This window comes from Zootoca vivipara, chromosome 2 (genome assembly GCF_963506605.1).
Source record: "Zootoca vivipara chromosome 2, rZooViv1.1, whole genome shotgun sequence".
NCBI classification, from domain to species: domain Eukaryota; kingdom Metazoa; phylum Chordata; class Lepidosauria; order Squamata; family Lacertidae; genus Zootoca; species Zootoca vivipara.
This window is the reverse complement of record NC_083277.1, coordinates 104,837,936-104,853,972: the sequence shown is the minus strand read 5'-3', so window position 1 is coordinate 104,853,972 and position 16,037 is coordinate 104,837,936. Positions and strand designations below refer to the sequence as shown.

The 16,037-nt window shown below is 45.8% G+C and overlaps 1 protein-coding gene across 1 annotated transcript in view; it reads right to left on the bottom strand.

The window, feature by feature from the left end:
- Positions 1-9,333, bottom strand: part of GDF11 (growth differentiation factor 11) — a 30,858-nt gene extending 21,525 nt beyond the window's left edge. Inside the window, exon 1 of the mRNA XM_035103919.2 lies at positions 8,264-9,333. Within this exon, the coding sequence (XP_034959810.1) occupies positions 8,264-8,651 (388 nt within the window). The 5' untranslated portion in view covers positions 8,652-9,333. The remainder of the gene's footprint in view (positions 1-8,263) is intronic.
- Between the last annotated feature and the right edge of the window lie 6,704 nt (positions 9,334-16,037).

Sequence of the window (16,037 nt, the reverse complement as noted above, 5' to 3'; positions counted from 1 at the left end):
CTCCAGCCAATCCAGTGAGCCTAAAAGCAAGGGGAATTATTCCAGATGGCCAATTAAAATCAGATTGGACTACCCTTGTCATTTTCAATCTGGGTGGTGTGTGCACACTGGCTTTATTTTTCCAAGGGGGGGGGGTGCATTGGAGGGAGCAAGTTGTTAAAGGGAAAGAGATGGTTGTGGGGAGCAGCAGCAAACGTTTAACACAGAAAAAAGCCCCAGCGTGTCGCCGATTTTATGGGCAGTAAAATTTCAAAGCCATCCAAGTCTATTAATGCTGGAGAAGGAAATTTCTCAATGAGCTGTAGAATTGGCCAGGAGGGAAGTCCTTCTCCCTACTGCGATTCCTCACACTTGTGCCCCCCACACCCTCCCATCCAACACCCCTTCCTTCCGCTCAGCCTTCACACACTCCAGACCATACGCTGCCTCCCCTCCCAGTTGGCATCAGCTCGAGTGAACATTCTGAGTCATAGATTTTTACAGAATTCTTCCTTTGGTAGAAACAGTGGTGCCATACTTATAGTTCCAAAACGTGTGCACATTCATGCTACAGTGCATCATCCTGCTGTACATTCTCACCCTTCAGTCTCACAATGTAAATGTATTCTTTGGGGGGGGGGGAGGCAGAGATTTTCTGCTGATGTGGAAGCATAGAAAATTCCACATACAGGCAGCTGTGAGTTCCAGTTCCAGCGTTAATTATTCCCTACGTAGAGATACTCATCCTGATACAGAGATATGGATCAGTAATATGGTAGCAATACTTTGCCCACCTCTCACATCTCCTCTGAGAATCCTGGACTTGTTAATTTTAAACTTACTTTCAGAGCCCACTATCATGTTGCAAGCACTGGTGGCCATCTTTACATGGCTGCATAGGCATTCCTCTATTCCAAATTCATTTCTTCTAAACCTCTGCATGTCTTAAGACCTTATGAGGCTCCTAGAGCTGGTTTGTTTTTTAATCTAGTGGCCATTTTGTCTCTTGTTCAGAGGCCAGATTTTCTTTTTCAGCCATGCAATCTCCCGAGTTGATTTCAAGTCCAGCGGTTCGGTGTGAATCACCCCTTCTGAGAATTTAATGTCTTTCAGTGTTCTGATTTCCTCAACCACCTCAGTTGTTTTCTGGAGGCAGCCTGACATAGCAGCCAAATCCAATGTAGAGGTTTGGCCCACCATTTTAGATCTCTCACTTCTAAAAACAACCACTTTCTGGATAGCCAGTATGTGCCATTTCTGCAAATAACTCACCAAATAGTGCTCAGGCTTTGTAAATAAATCTCTATATATTGTGGGGTCAAATGAGTCCAGTTTGAGAGCCGGCAGTGGGTGGCTCTTTCTGTTGGGAGCCTCACAACCACAATGCTTTCATCCAGTGCTATTTTTCTGGGAAAAGAATTGCCAGAACTCACCATGAACACCTCCCTTGTCCAAAAGTAGCTCCTCTTACATAATCAAGTTTCTCTACCACTCCCAAAGAGTGCAAGAGGACAGTTAGAACGTCAGAATCCTTACTGTATTATTTGACACTATAGTTATTTCAGAGAAGCAGAAAAAGATATGTTTGCAGAGGTGATAACACAGGCACTTATTTGGTAACACAGGAAAATAAACCTAATTAGTCTAAGCCCCAGTAAGCCAGTGATTGATAACTGAAGTCTATGGGCCACATCCAATTGGATTGTGCCAACTGGCCCACTGGTCTTGATAAGTCTCCTCACACAGACCTGAGCCCTTCAGTGTAATAAAATAAAATAATTCTGTGGTCTGGAAATGCCATTGTTTGCCATATTGTAGTGAGATGCAAAGCAATGCATGACACAGTGTCTAGGAATCATAAAGATATTCCAGGAAGGATTTTGCCCATTGCTTCTAACCTTCTTCAAGCCACAGTCTCTATGTGGCTTTAATGTCAGATTTCATGTCATGAATCTTGTTGCCGTAAGCTCAGGAATACATCAAGCCTACCTAAGAACCACTGAGCGACTACCTCCAACACATAATGTTGCCTTTGACTTAGTTCTAGCAGTTTCACTAACTGTCCTAACTTTTGGGAATATAACTTGAGCTGAAGCAGTTTCAGCTTCTAATAAACACCAACCAATTTATTTTTTATGCCAGTTTTGTGCTGCTGCCCAGACAGTAAAAGGGTTAGGATGCTCTGATCCTTCTAGGATCTAGGTGCTTAAGTAATTGCTGATCAGCAAGAAGATTTGTCTTGCCAAGCAATATGCCTAAATAATCAAGAGTTAACCATTTCCATCTCAGCAGCAGCAAATACCCAGCATGCAGTACAGATAGATAATGAGATCGCTCTCTAACGGGAAATTGTTGTGTTGAGGCCTCTCTTGTCACTCTCACCTTTTGAGTCAGCATCCAAACATACATCCTTTGCTCTCTATACTTGATTGAGTCCCAATTTCCGCTAGACACAAGCTCATGATGACCCCACCCACTATGTTTCCATGACTGACTAATGAATCATGATTCTCCATCCAGTACATACTTATCCAATGTTAGACCTCTGTGTGGATGGCCTCCAGGTTCTCTGTCCTGCATAAAAAACTACATGGACAAGAAGATACCATCAGACTTTTGATATCGCAGGCTTCCTGGATATTGCTGTTCCAAAGGGAAAGGCTCATCAAAAAGGATCAAGTATCCCAGTTGTGATGGCAGAACCTTGAATATTCAAGAAAACAAATATGCTTTCCTTGATCAGCAGCAAGCTGGTAAATAATTACAGTTTTTAACCTTGCACAGTCTTGAAGAAGCAAGGTAGGGATCTGGTAATTGCGGCAATGCAGAAAGAGAACCAAGTGACAAACCAAAAAATGTACACAAAAACAAATAGATACATACGGGTTAAAAGAAAGAATAAATTTAGTACAGTAATCTGTATAATTTACATTGTCGGAAGTAAACCTTGATGCACTCTAGAACATTATCTACTCTCTGCATTGTGTTCTGCATAGGGCTGTGGCATGTCCTGAATGCCCGTATGCAAACCCCACATGCACACAGATACAAAATAAAAAGGAAACCGAGAGGACAAAACTGTCCCCATTGAGATACCGCTCCAGAAGCCACACAATACTTCAGAAAAATCTATGATCCAGTTGCAAGCAACAGCAAGGATGATGGAAGGAAGGAACAGTCTAACTTTTTCTAACTTGATATGTCCAGAGGCCACAATAACAAAAAAAGCATAACTATAAAATGTTATTTGTGAGGGGATCCCTTATGTACTAAGTCTTCAGCGGTAAAACATGAAACCCTGAAGGATAAGTTACCCCATTCTGAATAGTCAATTCAACTCAAACAAGACATATCTCTTTCCATCTCTCTTTTTAAAGCTATATATGAAAGGAAAAACAAACTTATCTGGAAGATCTTTTGGACACTGGAGGGAAGCAAGTGAGTGTTAGAATAGAGCAGGCTTCTTCAACCTCGGCCCTCCAGATGTTTTTGGGCTACAACTCCCATGATCCCTAGCTAGGAGGACCAGTGGTCAGGGATGGTGGGAATTGTAGTCTCAAAACATCTGGAGGGCGAGGTTGAGGAAGACTGCTATTGAATAGAGTAATATCTATGAACAAGGATGTGGTGGTAGTGGTGGTATAATGTTCCTCCTAAAAGTCAGACAGCTAAGGATTTTAATCAGGATTACTTTGGGTCAGCATCACCTCACAATATTGCAAGCAGGTTATTTATTATTCATTGTGATTTATTTCATTTCTATCCCACCCTTCATCACAAAATGATCCCAAGGCAGATTACATCTTATCAACAAATGCATTATGCAACAATAAAACCAGTATTACAGAGTCATAAAAATCATTCCAACTATTCAGCATAGTTAAACTCCTGTGTTCACAGCCCCCCCACACACTTATTTCACCCTTGAGCTTTGACAGGTAATTCCACCCAGAGAAAAGAAGGACCAGGCCCACTATATCACCACTGTGTGATGAGACTTTGTACACACCCAAGATTTGTCCTAAACAATACCAAACAAACACAGCAAACAGTTGCTTGCTTTGCTCTTTCCATCCTTCCACGAGGAGGCATGTGAAGCTAGTCATTTTCTGCCCATGATGGAGGCAGAAGTTCCATCCTTGAGTACATATCGCATCCTACCAGACTTCTCCAGAAAAAATAAGAACTGCATATCCCTTTGCAAGGGTTAGGGTTAGATCAAGATGGACCAAACAGGCCTTCTTTCTAATACTACCTCAAATCCTATTCCAGTGTTCAGTGTCATTAAGAAATATGTAGGTAAACTAAACGAGATCAATGCTGGAGTCAGAGGAATTTTCAAGGTAGACTGGCAGCTCTATTTATGTAGGAGACTGCATGAACTACAGTGGTACCTCTAGATGCGAACGGGATCCATTCTGGAGCCCCGTACGCATCCAGAGCACTTAACCTGAAGCGTCGAATCTGTGCATGCACGAATCACCGAACCCGGAAGTAACCCGTTCCGTTACTTCCGGGTTCAGCACGTACGCAACCCGCAGCATTCGTATCTAGAGGTATGACTGTACTCTCTCTAACTACAGTTGAGTTGATGATGCACTACTTACTTTACATAAGCCCATTCCCACACTTCAAACATGAGATGGCATTGCTCTAAATTTAGTGTATTGCAAGTACTTCATTATGTTTGGTAGTACTCCTTACCTGTCAATTCTTGCTCACTTCACCATCAGGTTACCTAAGCTTTTGCCTCATAGTGATTTCACTAATGATTCCTTAGCCTGAATATCTGGCTAATAGCCAATGAAGTAATTCTGATTATCCTCTGGCAGATATTGATTTCAAAGAAGAAACATTACATGTCTCTTTGAACTTTATTGAGCTAATATAATCAGCACAAATTGCTACAGAAGCTTAAAACCAGCTTATTTAGTGCTGGGTCATTTTTGCTGCGATATGTCTGCTGGTAGTTGTAAAATATGCTTGGGTTAAGGAAGTCAGAGGAAAAGAATATTACACTAATCAATAGTAACCACAATTCTTCTGTTTTACCCTCTAAGCTCAGGTACACTCCAACGTCTCTCAGCTCTCAATTCACCAGAAATTGGAATTTAAGAGTTAGTTCTGATGATCCAGCCATGAATGTTTATGGCATGGGCAGACAATGGATTTAGACACATTTAACAGTTCTGAGATGTGTTCCCTACCATAATCAAAGCCTGTTTTTATGTATCTGCCTTTCTGGAATTAAAAGTATTAATTAGGTAAGGATTATAAGTCAGCTTGCATATTAAAATGCTAACAAACATGTTACAAATGTAACAAGAAGTTGATGACCTTGTGCATACTGTATAGGTAATTCTTCCATGTGGTTCATGGCTGGAGTCAAATAGGTCTGTTTTGGTTCTTGCAATATAAGGGACAAAAAACCCTCACTTCTATATAGGAATTTACAAGATGGGTGTACAGTGTGCTCTAATTCAGGTGTTGCTACTATTTAGCATTCAGTGAGCACCACTAGCATTCTGAGTGCTGGAAAACTGGCTGAGTTACAATGACATTTAGCATCCAGAAAAGTATTGTCGTGCAGTTACCATTCAGAATCTCAGCTCTCCCTTGGGGCTGTCATTGCATTCTACACTGACATGCAGCCTCATTGAAAACTGGAACTAGAGAGGACCAGAGTATGACTCAAGATGTGTGTCACTGATCAGTGCTGGTAGCTCAAATCCTGCAAAAGTTAGTCGTCATGGTCAAGTTTCACTGAAAGCAATATAAGATTAAGTAATTTGCAATTAACTTGTTTCATTCATTTCAATGGAGCTTTGTGATATCAAGCTTTAGCTGGATAGGAGCTGATAGTTCACACATGCGGTTATCTTTTAAAAATAAAATAAAATCAATGTAATATAAGGAAACTGTAAGTTCTGTTCCTCAGGATCTGTGATGACTCCTTCACACAGAAGAATCATTGCTTGACTTGCACTTAACAAATGAAGGGCATATGTGTTTGAATTAGCTACAAGAGAGATACAGTATGCTAAATCAAGTTTTACGCAGTTGTGGAGCCAGTTGTATGTAGTGTTTTCACATAGGACCACCTGGTTGGGCATTACACTCCAGGATAATGATGTCTTGTAGCTAGGTAGCTAGTCATGTCTATATTTGCACTTCTCTTCAGGCTCCCATGCGCCCCACAACTTACGAAAGACTGAGTGAGTGAAGCTTGGATTTTTTTTACCCCTAAAGGTACTGCTTCTGAGGTTCCAAGGACTCACTGTTCAGATAGAATGCACCTGCTGTTTGCTGCACCGCAGCAAGTCGGCTGTGGTACAAAAAAAAGTACCTGCTGCTATCCAATCAGTAGTATCTGCTTAGCCATATGTTTAGGATTTGGCCCTCTCCCCTACCTGTGGCTATATACAATGGCTGAATGTGTTTTCCTGTGTTAGGCTGCTGGCCCCAAGCAAATGGTCCTGGGCTGTCACCCTCACTGACCCTCACAGTAAGCTAAGAGCTGGTTGAAAGCAAATCTAATTATTCCAAAGGGATAATTTAACATTTGTTTAAAAATACCTGAAGGAATGCCACAAGATCTCTTGTGCCCATTTTGTGTCCCTGTTCATATGGCACTGGGGGCAAGCCACAGGCCACACTACCCATGTCACTTATTATGTTCTAGAGAGGGTGCAAACTTCAAAGTGAATAAATAAGAGGCCTTCTTTCCAAATAACTGCATGCCCAGAACCGAAAAAATATCTGGCAGTGCTCACTCCAGAGTTGGTTTCAAACACCAAGTCCTGACACATGCGGTGATGCCCCAAGTTTTGAAATATGCCTGGAACGTCAGAGGTTCCTAGAGGTTGAATATTGCTGTTGGGTTTTCACATTCAACCCACTTACAAATAAACTTGGCAAGAGGACACAGCAGCAAGAAATATTGCACAGCACTTAGGCCCAAGCTGTCACCACCCCCTGGCGACTCTGTTTTCCCAAAACACTAAGAAACATTTATTTTTAACTGGGGGTTTTTTGCACAAAAGGGGGGAAATGCCATCCATGTGAGTCTACAATAAATGAGAGAAGTACAAAGGGCCATGGATCTTGGCAGACCTGGAAAGGGAACAGGGAGGGAGTGTGTGTGCATGCTCAGGGAGGCAGCTGGATATTCCAAAGCCTCGGGCTGGGCAAACTTCTCGAGCTGTTTGCAGCTGGCGAAAGGGAACCTCACAAAAGGGATTACGCCTTCACTTGGCAGGGGGAGAAAAAGGAGCCACACTCTCTCCAGCGCTGAGAAATGCCGTTTCCCCCTTTCTACTTGCAAGAGAGCTGGAGTGGCAGACCGCTTTCAGAATCATGACACCTTTGGCAGCAGCGCTTCGGGGCCGGAGCCTCTCCATGACCTCTCCTAGGTTTATTTGGCTTTGGCAAGGGGGGGGGGGAGTACTTTTCATGCAACGCCAACCTATGCGTGCACACACACACACACCCTCCGCCTTCTTTTCCAAAGCCCAGCTCGGAAATCCACAGAAGATCCGCAAAGAGCACAGCGACAAAGCTCACCGCTAAGACGAGTTTGCACAATAATACTCCAAATGCAAAAGGCTCGATGGAGCCACTCTACACAAAGCAGACCTTTCCTTCTTCAGACGCAGCCGCCGGTTGGCAAAGAACTTTGCACAACTTAAAAGCGACGGTGGGGCTTTTTGTTGTGGCGATAACCTCCTTGCATTTCCCCTTTTCTTTTTCTTTTTGCAAATAGAGGAAAGGGTATCTTTGAGGGCAGGGAGATGATACCTTTTAATGTGCACCAACACACGAACAACCAACCATTCGGGTCAGTCCCCGCCCGGCCATTGCTCTCGACTTGTTCAGCATGGAATAAAGCAGCTCATGGAGAGAGTGAGAAATATTGCCAGCGCTGTGGAGGAGGAGGAGGAGGAGGAGCAGGCTGAGGATGCCTCCTGAACACCTGGTCAGCGCGCATCCCCCTCCACATACAGAAGAGCAACCAATCTGGGCTCGGGGTCCCTGAGGATGGCAGCGCGCTACCTGTTCTCTCAGAGTGATTTATTCCTCGCTGAAATAAACAATAAGCTCCGGGACTAGCAGAGGCGATGTGGGGTGGCCGGGCGAGAACCCTGCTTTCTTCCTTCGCTCGGCGCCCCCACCCCACCCACCCACCCCCACCCAAAACCCAGAGACCGCTAAAGTTGCGTTTCCCAAGTCCCAAAGACCCCCCACACCCCTTAGCCCGGCCGTGCCTCGTTAACAAAGAACTTACTTTCTTGTGCCATGCTGATGACAGTCTCGGTGGTGGCATGGTACTCGTCTTCCTCCAGATAGTCGTCGTGCTGGAAGGAGTCCCCCTGGAAGTCGTGCAAGTCCAAGATCTGCTGCAACGGAGGCGCTTTGGGCAACAACTGGTTGACCACCTCTCGGGTGATGTTGGGCGCCTCTTTGAGCCTCAGCTTGCTGAGGATCTGCGACTTGATGCTCTCCAGCCTCATCTCCTTGCTGTGCTTCCGCCACAGACACACCGGGCAGCCCTGGTCCTCTGCCTCTGTCACCAGGGGGACTCCCTCCGTGGGCGCTTTCTCCGGCTCCCCCGTGCAGAACTCCAAGGACAGCACCAGGCAGCAGAAGAGCACACGAGACTTGGGCACCCGCATGGTGGGCGAGCTGCGCTGTGCACCCTCCCGCCCCCCGCCCGCACCAAACCCCGGTCCTTTCTCTTGCAAACAAAAAAAAATCGCCCTGCTTTGGCCGTGGAGGGGGGATGGGGATGGATGGCGAGCTGCAGCTGCTGGGGGTTGTTGGTGCTGCTGCTGCTGCTGCTGCTCTTCTGATGGCTAGAAGTTCTTTGGGTTGGAGATGGTGGGTGACTTGCTGGTTGGGGGAAAGGAAAGGCCGGCGTGGGGGGGAGAGGGGGGAAAAAAGGACTCTCCTTTTATATCCCAACTGAACTGTGTCGTAAAAAGCCTTGATTGGCTGCGGAGGCAACAAAAGATCTCCTGGCAAAAGGGCTGTCACCAAAGGGGGAAAAGCGAGCGAGGAGAGTTCTGCGCGCTCGTCTCGTGTAACCGCGAAGCAGTCCAGCCTCGCTCGCCTCTGTGTGTCAAACCTTTTAAGCGCTGGCAGCTCTCTTTGAAAGCCGGAGGGGAGGGGGCGCCCCGGGGGGCGTGGGGCGTGGGGAAGAGGGATCTGACAGCCCCTTAAAGACACAAAGTCCCCTTTGCACAGCCACCTTCCCCCTTCTGGTTACCTTCCCCGCGAGGCAGATTGCGAGGTGGTTTTAATAATGCATCTGGCAGGGGAGGGGCTGCTGGGAGCGGCCAGTGGGGAGGGGGCGGCTCGGGCGCCTTTGGGAGTCGAGCAAGGGCTGCTGAGCCGCGTCGGGTTCAGAGATGGCCATTTAAGCAACGCGGGGACTTAAGAGGAGCGGCATTACTGCCGACCCTCTCTCCTTCCTTTTCCTCCTCCTGCTCGCCCGTGGTTCCGATCCGCGCCTGGCACTTCCTTAGTTGCCCACTTTGGACAGGTTAAGCTCCCCTTTTCATCCGGGGAGAGTTTCTCTCTCTCTCTCCCTCTCCCTCCCTCTCCCTCTCTCCACACACATCCCTTTCATTCTCATTTCTGGGACGTTTGACAGTTTCTAAGTGCCCCCGGACCATCTAAATCCCCGATCGATGTGACGGTTTCTAGATCCCTCCTTTCTCTCTCCGGGTCGCGGGCGCTCTGACAGTCCTTAAGTGCCCCCCTCCCCACTCCGGCGCAGCAAGACCCGCGCGCCTCCGCTGCAAAAGAGAGAGAGAGAGATTCGTTTTCTGCCAAGCGAGCAGTTTTCTTTCTGCCTTTCTCCCCGGCTCTGGCGTCGCAGCTGTCACCCACTCAATAACCCTCCGCTGCCCTTTTCCGTTAATGCACTGCAGCTCCTTGCTTTGCATGCTGGAGCGCTGCTGCCTCTTTCCCTTTCACAAGTTACAATCGCATCTCCAAGCAGGCGCTGCTAACCGGGGCTGCGCCTGGGGGGGGGGTGTAGCTGGGGGGGTTGTTTTTTGGCAGGTCCCGAGCCCGGCTCCAACCAGGAGCCACGTGCGGTTTTGTTGCCTTTTTTCCGCGGTGTTGTTTTTGGCCGTCTGATAAAAGGCGAGCGAGCGAGCGGGGGAGGTGCGTTTCTTTCTTTCTTTCTCTCTCTCTCTTTCTTTCTGAGGGCAAGCGCGGCACCTTCCGCCCCAGGGTTCATCGACTGCCTTTCTAGGGCTCTAGAGACCCCTCGCTTGTGTCAGCGAATCTCCCGAGCGAGCATCTTTCTCTCTCATTCTCCGCGCCCCCCCCCCTTTGCAGGCAGCCCACCCCGCCCTGCTCCGCTCTGCTGGGCACAGTCAAAGCCTCCAGGGTCAAGGGAGCGTAGCAGGGGGGAGCTGGCCAGGTGAGACGCCTATTAATGAGGTGGGCGGTATAGCCGAGGACAGCGAGCGAGAGAGCCCACGGCCTGGGAGCGAGCGAGAAAGGAGGAGGAGGAAGGAGGCCAAGGACAGCGAGCGAAAGGCGATCCGCCCTCTTCCTAGGGGAAAAAAAGTGGGGAAAGGAAGTTAGATTTAACGTTTCCAACAGATGCGGCCACCCGTTTAAACAGCGCCTGTTCTCCTTACTAAACGACTCTTTTCCTTTTCCCCTTCATGAAAAAAAAAGACTGGTTCGCGGCTCCAACAGGGAAAGCTATTGCACTCAAGGCGATCCTCCTAAACCCCCACTGTCCCCGAAATGCGCTTTCCCTTAATGAGCCGGAAAGCGATTCTTGTTTGAATGATTCGTTTCCGTGCCCGCGCCCCGCCCCGGGGTGAATTCAGACGGCCGTTTAGCCAAGCGGTAACTTTAGCGCTGTGGGGTTCGGATAACCACGTGGTAAGATGGTCATCTATATGGTCTTGCCAGGTAATGAGCAAGCATCTGCACCTGGTTAGGAATCCGGGGAAGCAGGGAGCCTAAGTCTCCGAGGGACTCAGAATCTCCTCGGTCTTTCTCAGAGTAACACAGACTCGCATCTTACCAAGTGTTAACCGGCAATTGCCAGTGAATGGATCGTCCCTGGCGTCTGAAGGACCTGGCAAAATTAGTCAATTTTACAACCTCGGGAGGTTTGGGGCTGTTTACAAGAATATGTGCATCAGGTGTATTTGTTTTGGTAAGGGACGGGAACTACATTTAGGCCAGTGTGCATATGTCCCTTCCTTTCTTCCCATTTAATAGTCACAGTGTGACACTCAGTCTATGCAGTTTAAGAGTCTACTTTCAACAATAACCAAAAAGGTACAAGACAAAAATGGACTGGTTTCCCCCTTCTGTAGTTTACAAACTGCTCAGTCTTCTTTCTTTTTTAAAAGGGGGGAAAGCAGGAAATGAAAGTGACTCCGGAGGTTCTCATTTTAAGCAGGAGCACAGTTTCATGTCTCTAATACACATTAGTCATTTGGTGCATAGAACTAATGTGCCCAATATGTAGACCCTGGGCTTTTTTCAGCCAGAACTCCTCTCCAGTGGGCGCCATTGCCATTAAAAGAGAACAAGGCATGTATTCATGGTGAGTTCTGGAACCTCTTTTTCTATAAAAAAAATAGTGACAAAACACACTGCTTAACACATGATCAAATGTAATCTGAAATAAAGGAACAATGGCTTGCATCACTTGCACAAGTAGCATTATATAGCTTTCCCAAAGTATTGCAGCTTGAGATTGGAAGCTGCAGTCCTATACAAATTTACCTGGATGCGATTCATTCATAATTTCTCTGGGCAAAAGAAGATTATAATTTCATCTGTAGGAGCCTGTAACCGTTGTAAACTGAAGGAACTGTAACAGCACAAGAGAGGAGCATACAAACATTCCTTAAGGAGCATGTCCTGAGATTCCAAAGTAACCCATTTTGAATATGCAGAATGTCTTAGTTTCATAGAACCACCATCCAGTAACCAGGTGAAACAGAGGGGAAAGCGCTTGCACCTCTAATAGCTGTGTAGAAGGAAAGCTTGCATAAAGAAATAGGCAACACGGATTAGAATCTCCACCTTGACCCTAAACTTACATCATCAAAAGAGAGCTGTTAAAGGTTTATCCCTTGTCAACAATTCTCATCCTGCAATTTTGGAGCTTCAGGTTACATCCTGTGGCTATGTCCCCTGAAATTGTTAAGCCTCATGTTCTTCATGATTCACTTCCAACTCACTTCTGGCCATGGCCACATGTTTATTTTATATAAAGGAATCTAATATGCCATACTTTATGTGGAAGAGTCATAAGTCAGTGGCAGTTCATCTACTTTGCAAGCAGAAGTTCCCATATTTAGTTGCATCTCCAAGTAGGACTGGGAAAATATTCCTGTCTGAAACCCTGGAGAGTGAGTTACTGCCAATCCGTGTAGACAATAATTGCCCAATGGTCTGGGTCGCTTTATTTTAATGCTCTTTGGCCCTGACAAGCCACTCTTGCTCACCCTCCTGTTTGTGCCTAACTGGATTCTTTGTTTATCCTTCCATGCTGCCATTGGGATCTTCAACCTTTACTCAAAATTGGGGACTCATTTGCTTATGAGCAGCAAAAGCATATGCAATTAGGACCACACATCCTTTTCATCACCTGGCTTGGAAGTTGCTTAGTTAAATGGTTGGCCCTATATCCCATTACATAGAGAATGGGGGACCTACTGAACTGAACTCCAAATCCCATTGAGCCCCAGTCAGCATGGCCAGAGATCAGAGGTGATGAGAGTTGTAGTCCAACAAACATCTGGAGGGCCACAAGTTCCCCATCCCTACATTTGACTAAATGGGTTTCCTTTGAGATGTATGAGCAGAACGTCTTGCATATACACCAAATGCATAAAGCATTAAGGATGGTTCAAAGGACAGAAATAGTTCCCCCTGCATATAATGTGCACTTTATAGGATCCATTGACACACACAATATGTAAGTTTAACCAAGAGGGTTGCCTTTCTTCAAGCCAATACAATCTTAAGTAACGAGTTGGAAAGTACCTATGCTAGTTTCCAGGTGTTTTCAGATCAAAAAGCTCTGCACAAATACATACTTGTAAGAGTGCCCATAAAGTCTTAATGATATTTAGAAATACCATTTTCTCTCTGACTACAACACCACTGCTTAATAGGCCATCAATGAAGTTACTTAATTCTGCTCTGGGTGGTTGCCATTTACATCAATACTGCTGACGTTTTAGTATCGGAGACTTAATAGACTATCCTCGAAGCCCAACGACATGCTTTATATTCCTCTGGTTTAATACGTGTCCATTTTACTTTATTTTTTGTAAGGCTATAACTCAGCTGCTTTTAATGGGTTTTTCTTTTTAAAAAATCAGCCAGGTTATACTAGCCTGATACTCAGAGATTTAAAGAAATAAAAAAAGCTTTTGTACAGCCTTTCAGCCCCGCAAGTCCGTGGGAGTCTTTCCGCTCCCCAAACTGGCACAAGATAGCTTGCACATGTTCTCTTTGGATGTCAGGGTCCTGACCCCAGCAACAGAATGGGTCACGGCTGCGCTAAATGCAACTGTGCATGTTGATATGTTTCCTGCTGACCTTAAAGAGGTGCTGGACCCAATGGACTATAACAACTATGGACCCATCATCACCAGCTCCCATTTCTTGGCAAGGCGATGAAGAAGAAGGCAGTTGTGGAGCAACTGCAGGTATTCCTGGACGTACTTTTGGATATACTCCAATCTGGGTTCAGACCCAGTGTTGGAACTGAATCAACCTTGGTTGCCCTGGTGGAGCATGAGAGAGACACCCTATTTCTTCTGCTTGATCATTCAGTGGCTTTTGACCATGATAGTCTCTTGGACTGGCACAGTGGGATGGGTATTTGTGGCACTGTATTACAGCACCTCTGTTCTTACCTTCAGGGCCATGTTCACAGAGTAGCACTAGGTTAGTGCTTGTTGGCCTCCTGGCACTCATACTTGGTTCCACAGAATTCTATTCTCTCTTCAGTGCTATTCAGCCCCTTCATGGATCAATGCCTTGTCGTGGCGAAGGGGCTTGAATAACTCAGAGAAGCTATGAGCTATGCCATGCAGGGCCACCCAAGATGGACAGGTCATAGTGGAGAGTTTTGACTAAACGTGATCCACCTGGAGAAGGAACTGGCAAGCCACTCCAGTATCCCTGCCAAGAAAACTCCATGGACAAAGACAACAGGCATATAAAAGTTATGACGCTGGAAGATGAGCCCCTCAGGTCGGAAGGCGTCCAACATGCTACTGAGGAAGAGCGGAGGACAAGTACAAGTAGATTCAGAGCTGATGAAGCGGCTGGGCCAAAGCCGAAAGGACGCTCAGTTGCGGATATGCCTGGAAGCGAAATGAACGTCCGATGCTGTAAAGAAAAATATTGCATAGGAACCTGGAATGTAAGAACCATGAATGGAGGTAAGCTGGATGTGGTCAAAAATGAGATGACAAGAATAAATATCGACATCCTGGGCATCAGTGAACTAAAATGGAAGGGAATGGGCGAATTCAGTTCGGGTGACTATCATATCTACTACTGTGGGCAAGAATCCTGTAGTAGAAATGGAGTGGCCCTCATAGTCAACAAAAGAGTGGCAAAAGCTGGAATGGGATGCAATCTCAAAAATGACAGAATGATCTCGATACGAATCCAAGGCAGACCTTTTAACATCACACTAATCCAAGTTTATGCACCAACTACCATAGTTAAATTCAACCATCCATAGTTAAATTCAGGACTGGTCCAAGACAATTTGCTGCCTGAAGTGAAGGTCAAGACGCCCTTTCACAGAGGGATGCCAACTGGATTAGCAGTTGTGTCATACTTCAGTATTGGCTGTCTTCACCATACTTGAGGGCAGTAGGCTAGCTTAGGGGTGAGAGGACAGAGCAGATTGTGTAGCACCTTAACCCTCCCCCCCCCACAACTTTTCACTGCTCCATTTCCCCACAACTTGCCACCCGAGGCAGCCACCTCATTCTACCTAATGGTAGCGCTACCCATGGAGAATTTTGGCAGATGGATACACGAGACTGGGCCTTTAGTGTGGTGGCACCAGGATTGTAGAACTCGCTACCATTACAGATCTGTCACATTCTCTCCTTGTGTAGTTTTAGAAATTTACTGAATGTTGTTGTTCAGGTCAGCGTAGAGAGTTTGATAGCCTTTAATTTGCTGCTCTTGTGTTTTAAGCTTCTATCACTGTTAAAATTCAGCTGTTTTTAATGTGTGTGTGTGTGTGTTTTATTGACACACTTTAATTGTTTTAATCCTGTGCGATGGCTGTGATGTATTTATCTTTTTGCAAGCGGCTTTGCACACTTGTGTAGAAAAGCAGAATTAAAATTAAAAACACCAAACAATTAAACACAGTTATGTTCATCCAAATCCTACCAATTAACTGGAGGTATTTTGTGATTGGCGGTCTTTACCCTGAGCCACTAGTAGGCATGATTTGTTGACCATAATTACAGCTGGACTGCAGGTCAAGAGGAGCAGGGGTCAGTACAAAATTATTCGGGGGGAAAGGAGGAGGGAACAAATACAGAATTGGGGAGATTTACAAGAGTGACAAATAATGAGGAGTTTGTTGTAATTTGTTCTGTCCAAACCAACTTTTGATGGAGGGGTGGTATTTATTTAAAAAGTCTGCAGTCTCTGTCATTTACTTTTCCAACAAGCAGCTTTGAAAGGGTTAGGAAACAATGAAGTCCTTAAGTCTAGGTAAGCAAGTCACAACCCTGAAGCTGAGTAATGGGAACTAACTCAGCAGAGGAGAGATGTACAGGCTTCCAAACGGTCAGGAGGATCAGCTACAAAGAGCTACAAAGCACATGCCTGCCCACCACTCGTCTATGCAATAAATGTTTTGCTAAACCAGCCACTGGAAATTGCAATATATTTTGATAAACAACATTTAAAAAAACAAACAAACCAGCAATTCTTTCCAAGTCTTGCACCTCCCTACCAGAACATCTCTCTCTCTCTCTCTCTCTCTCTCTCTCTCTCTCTCTCTCTCTCTCTCTCTC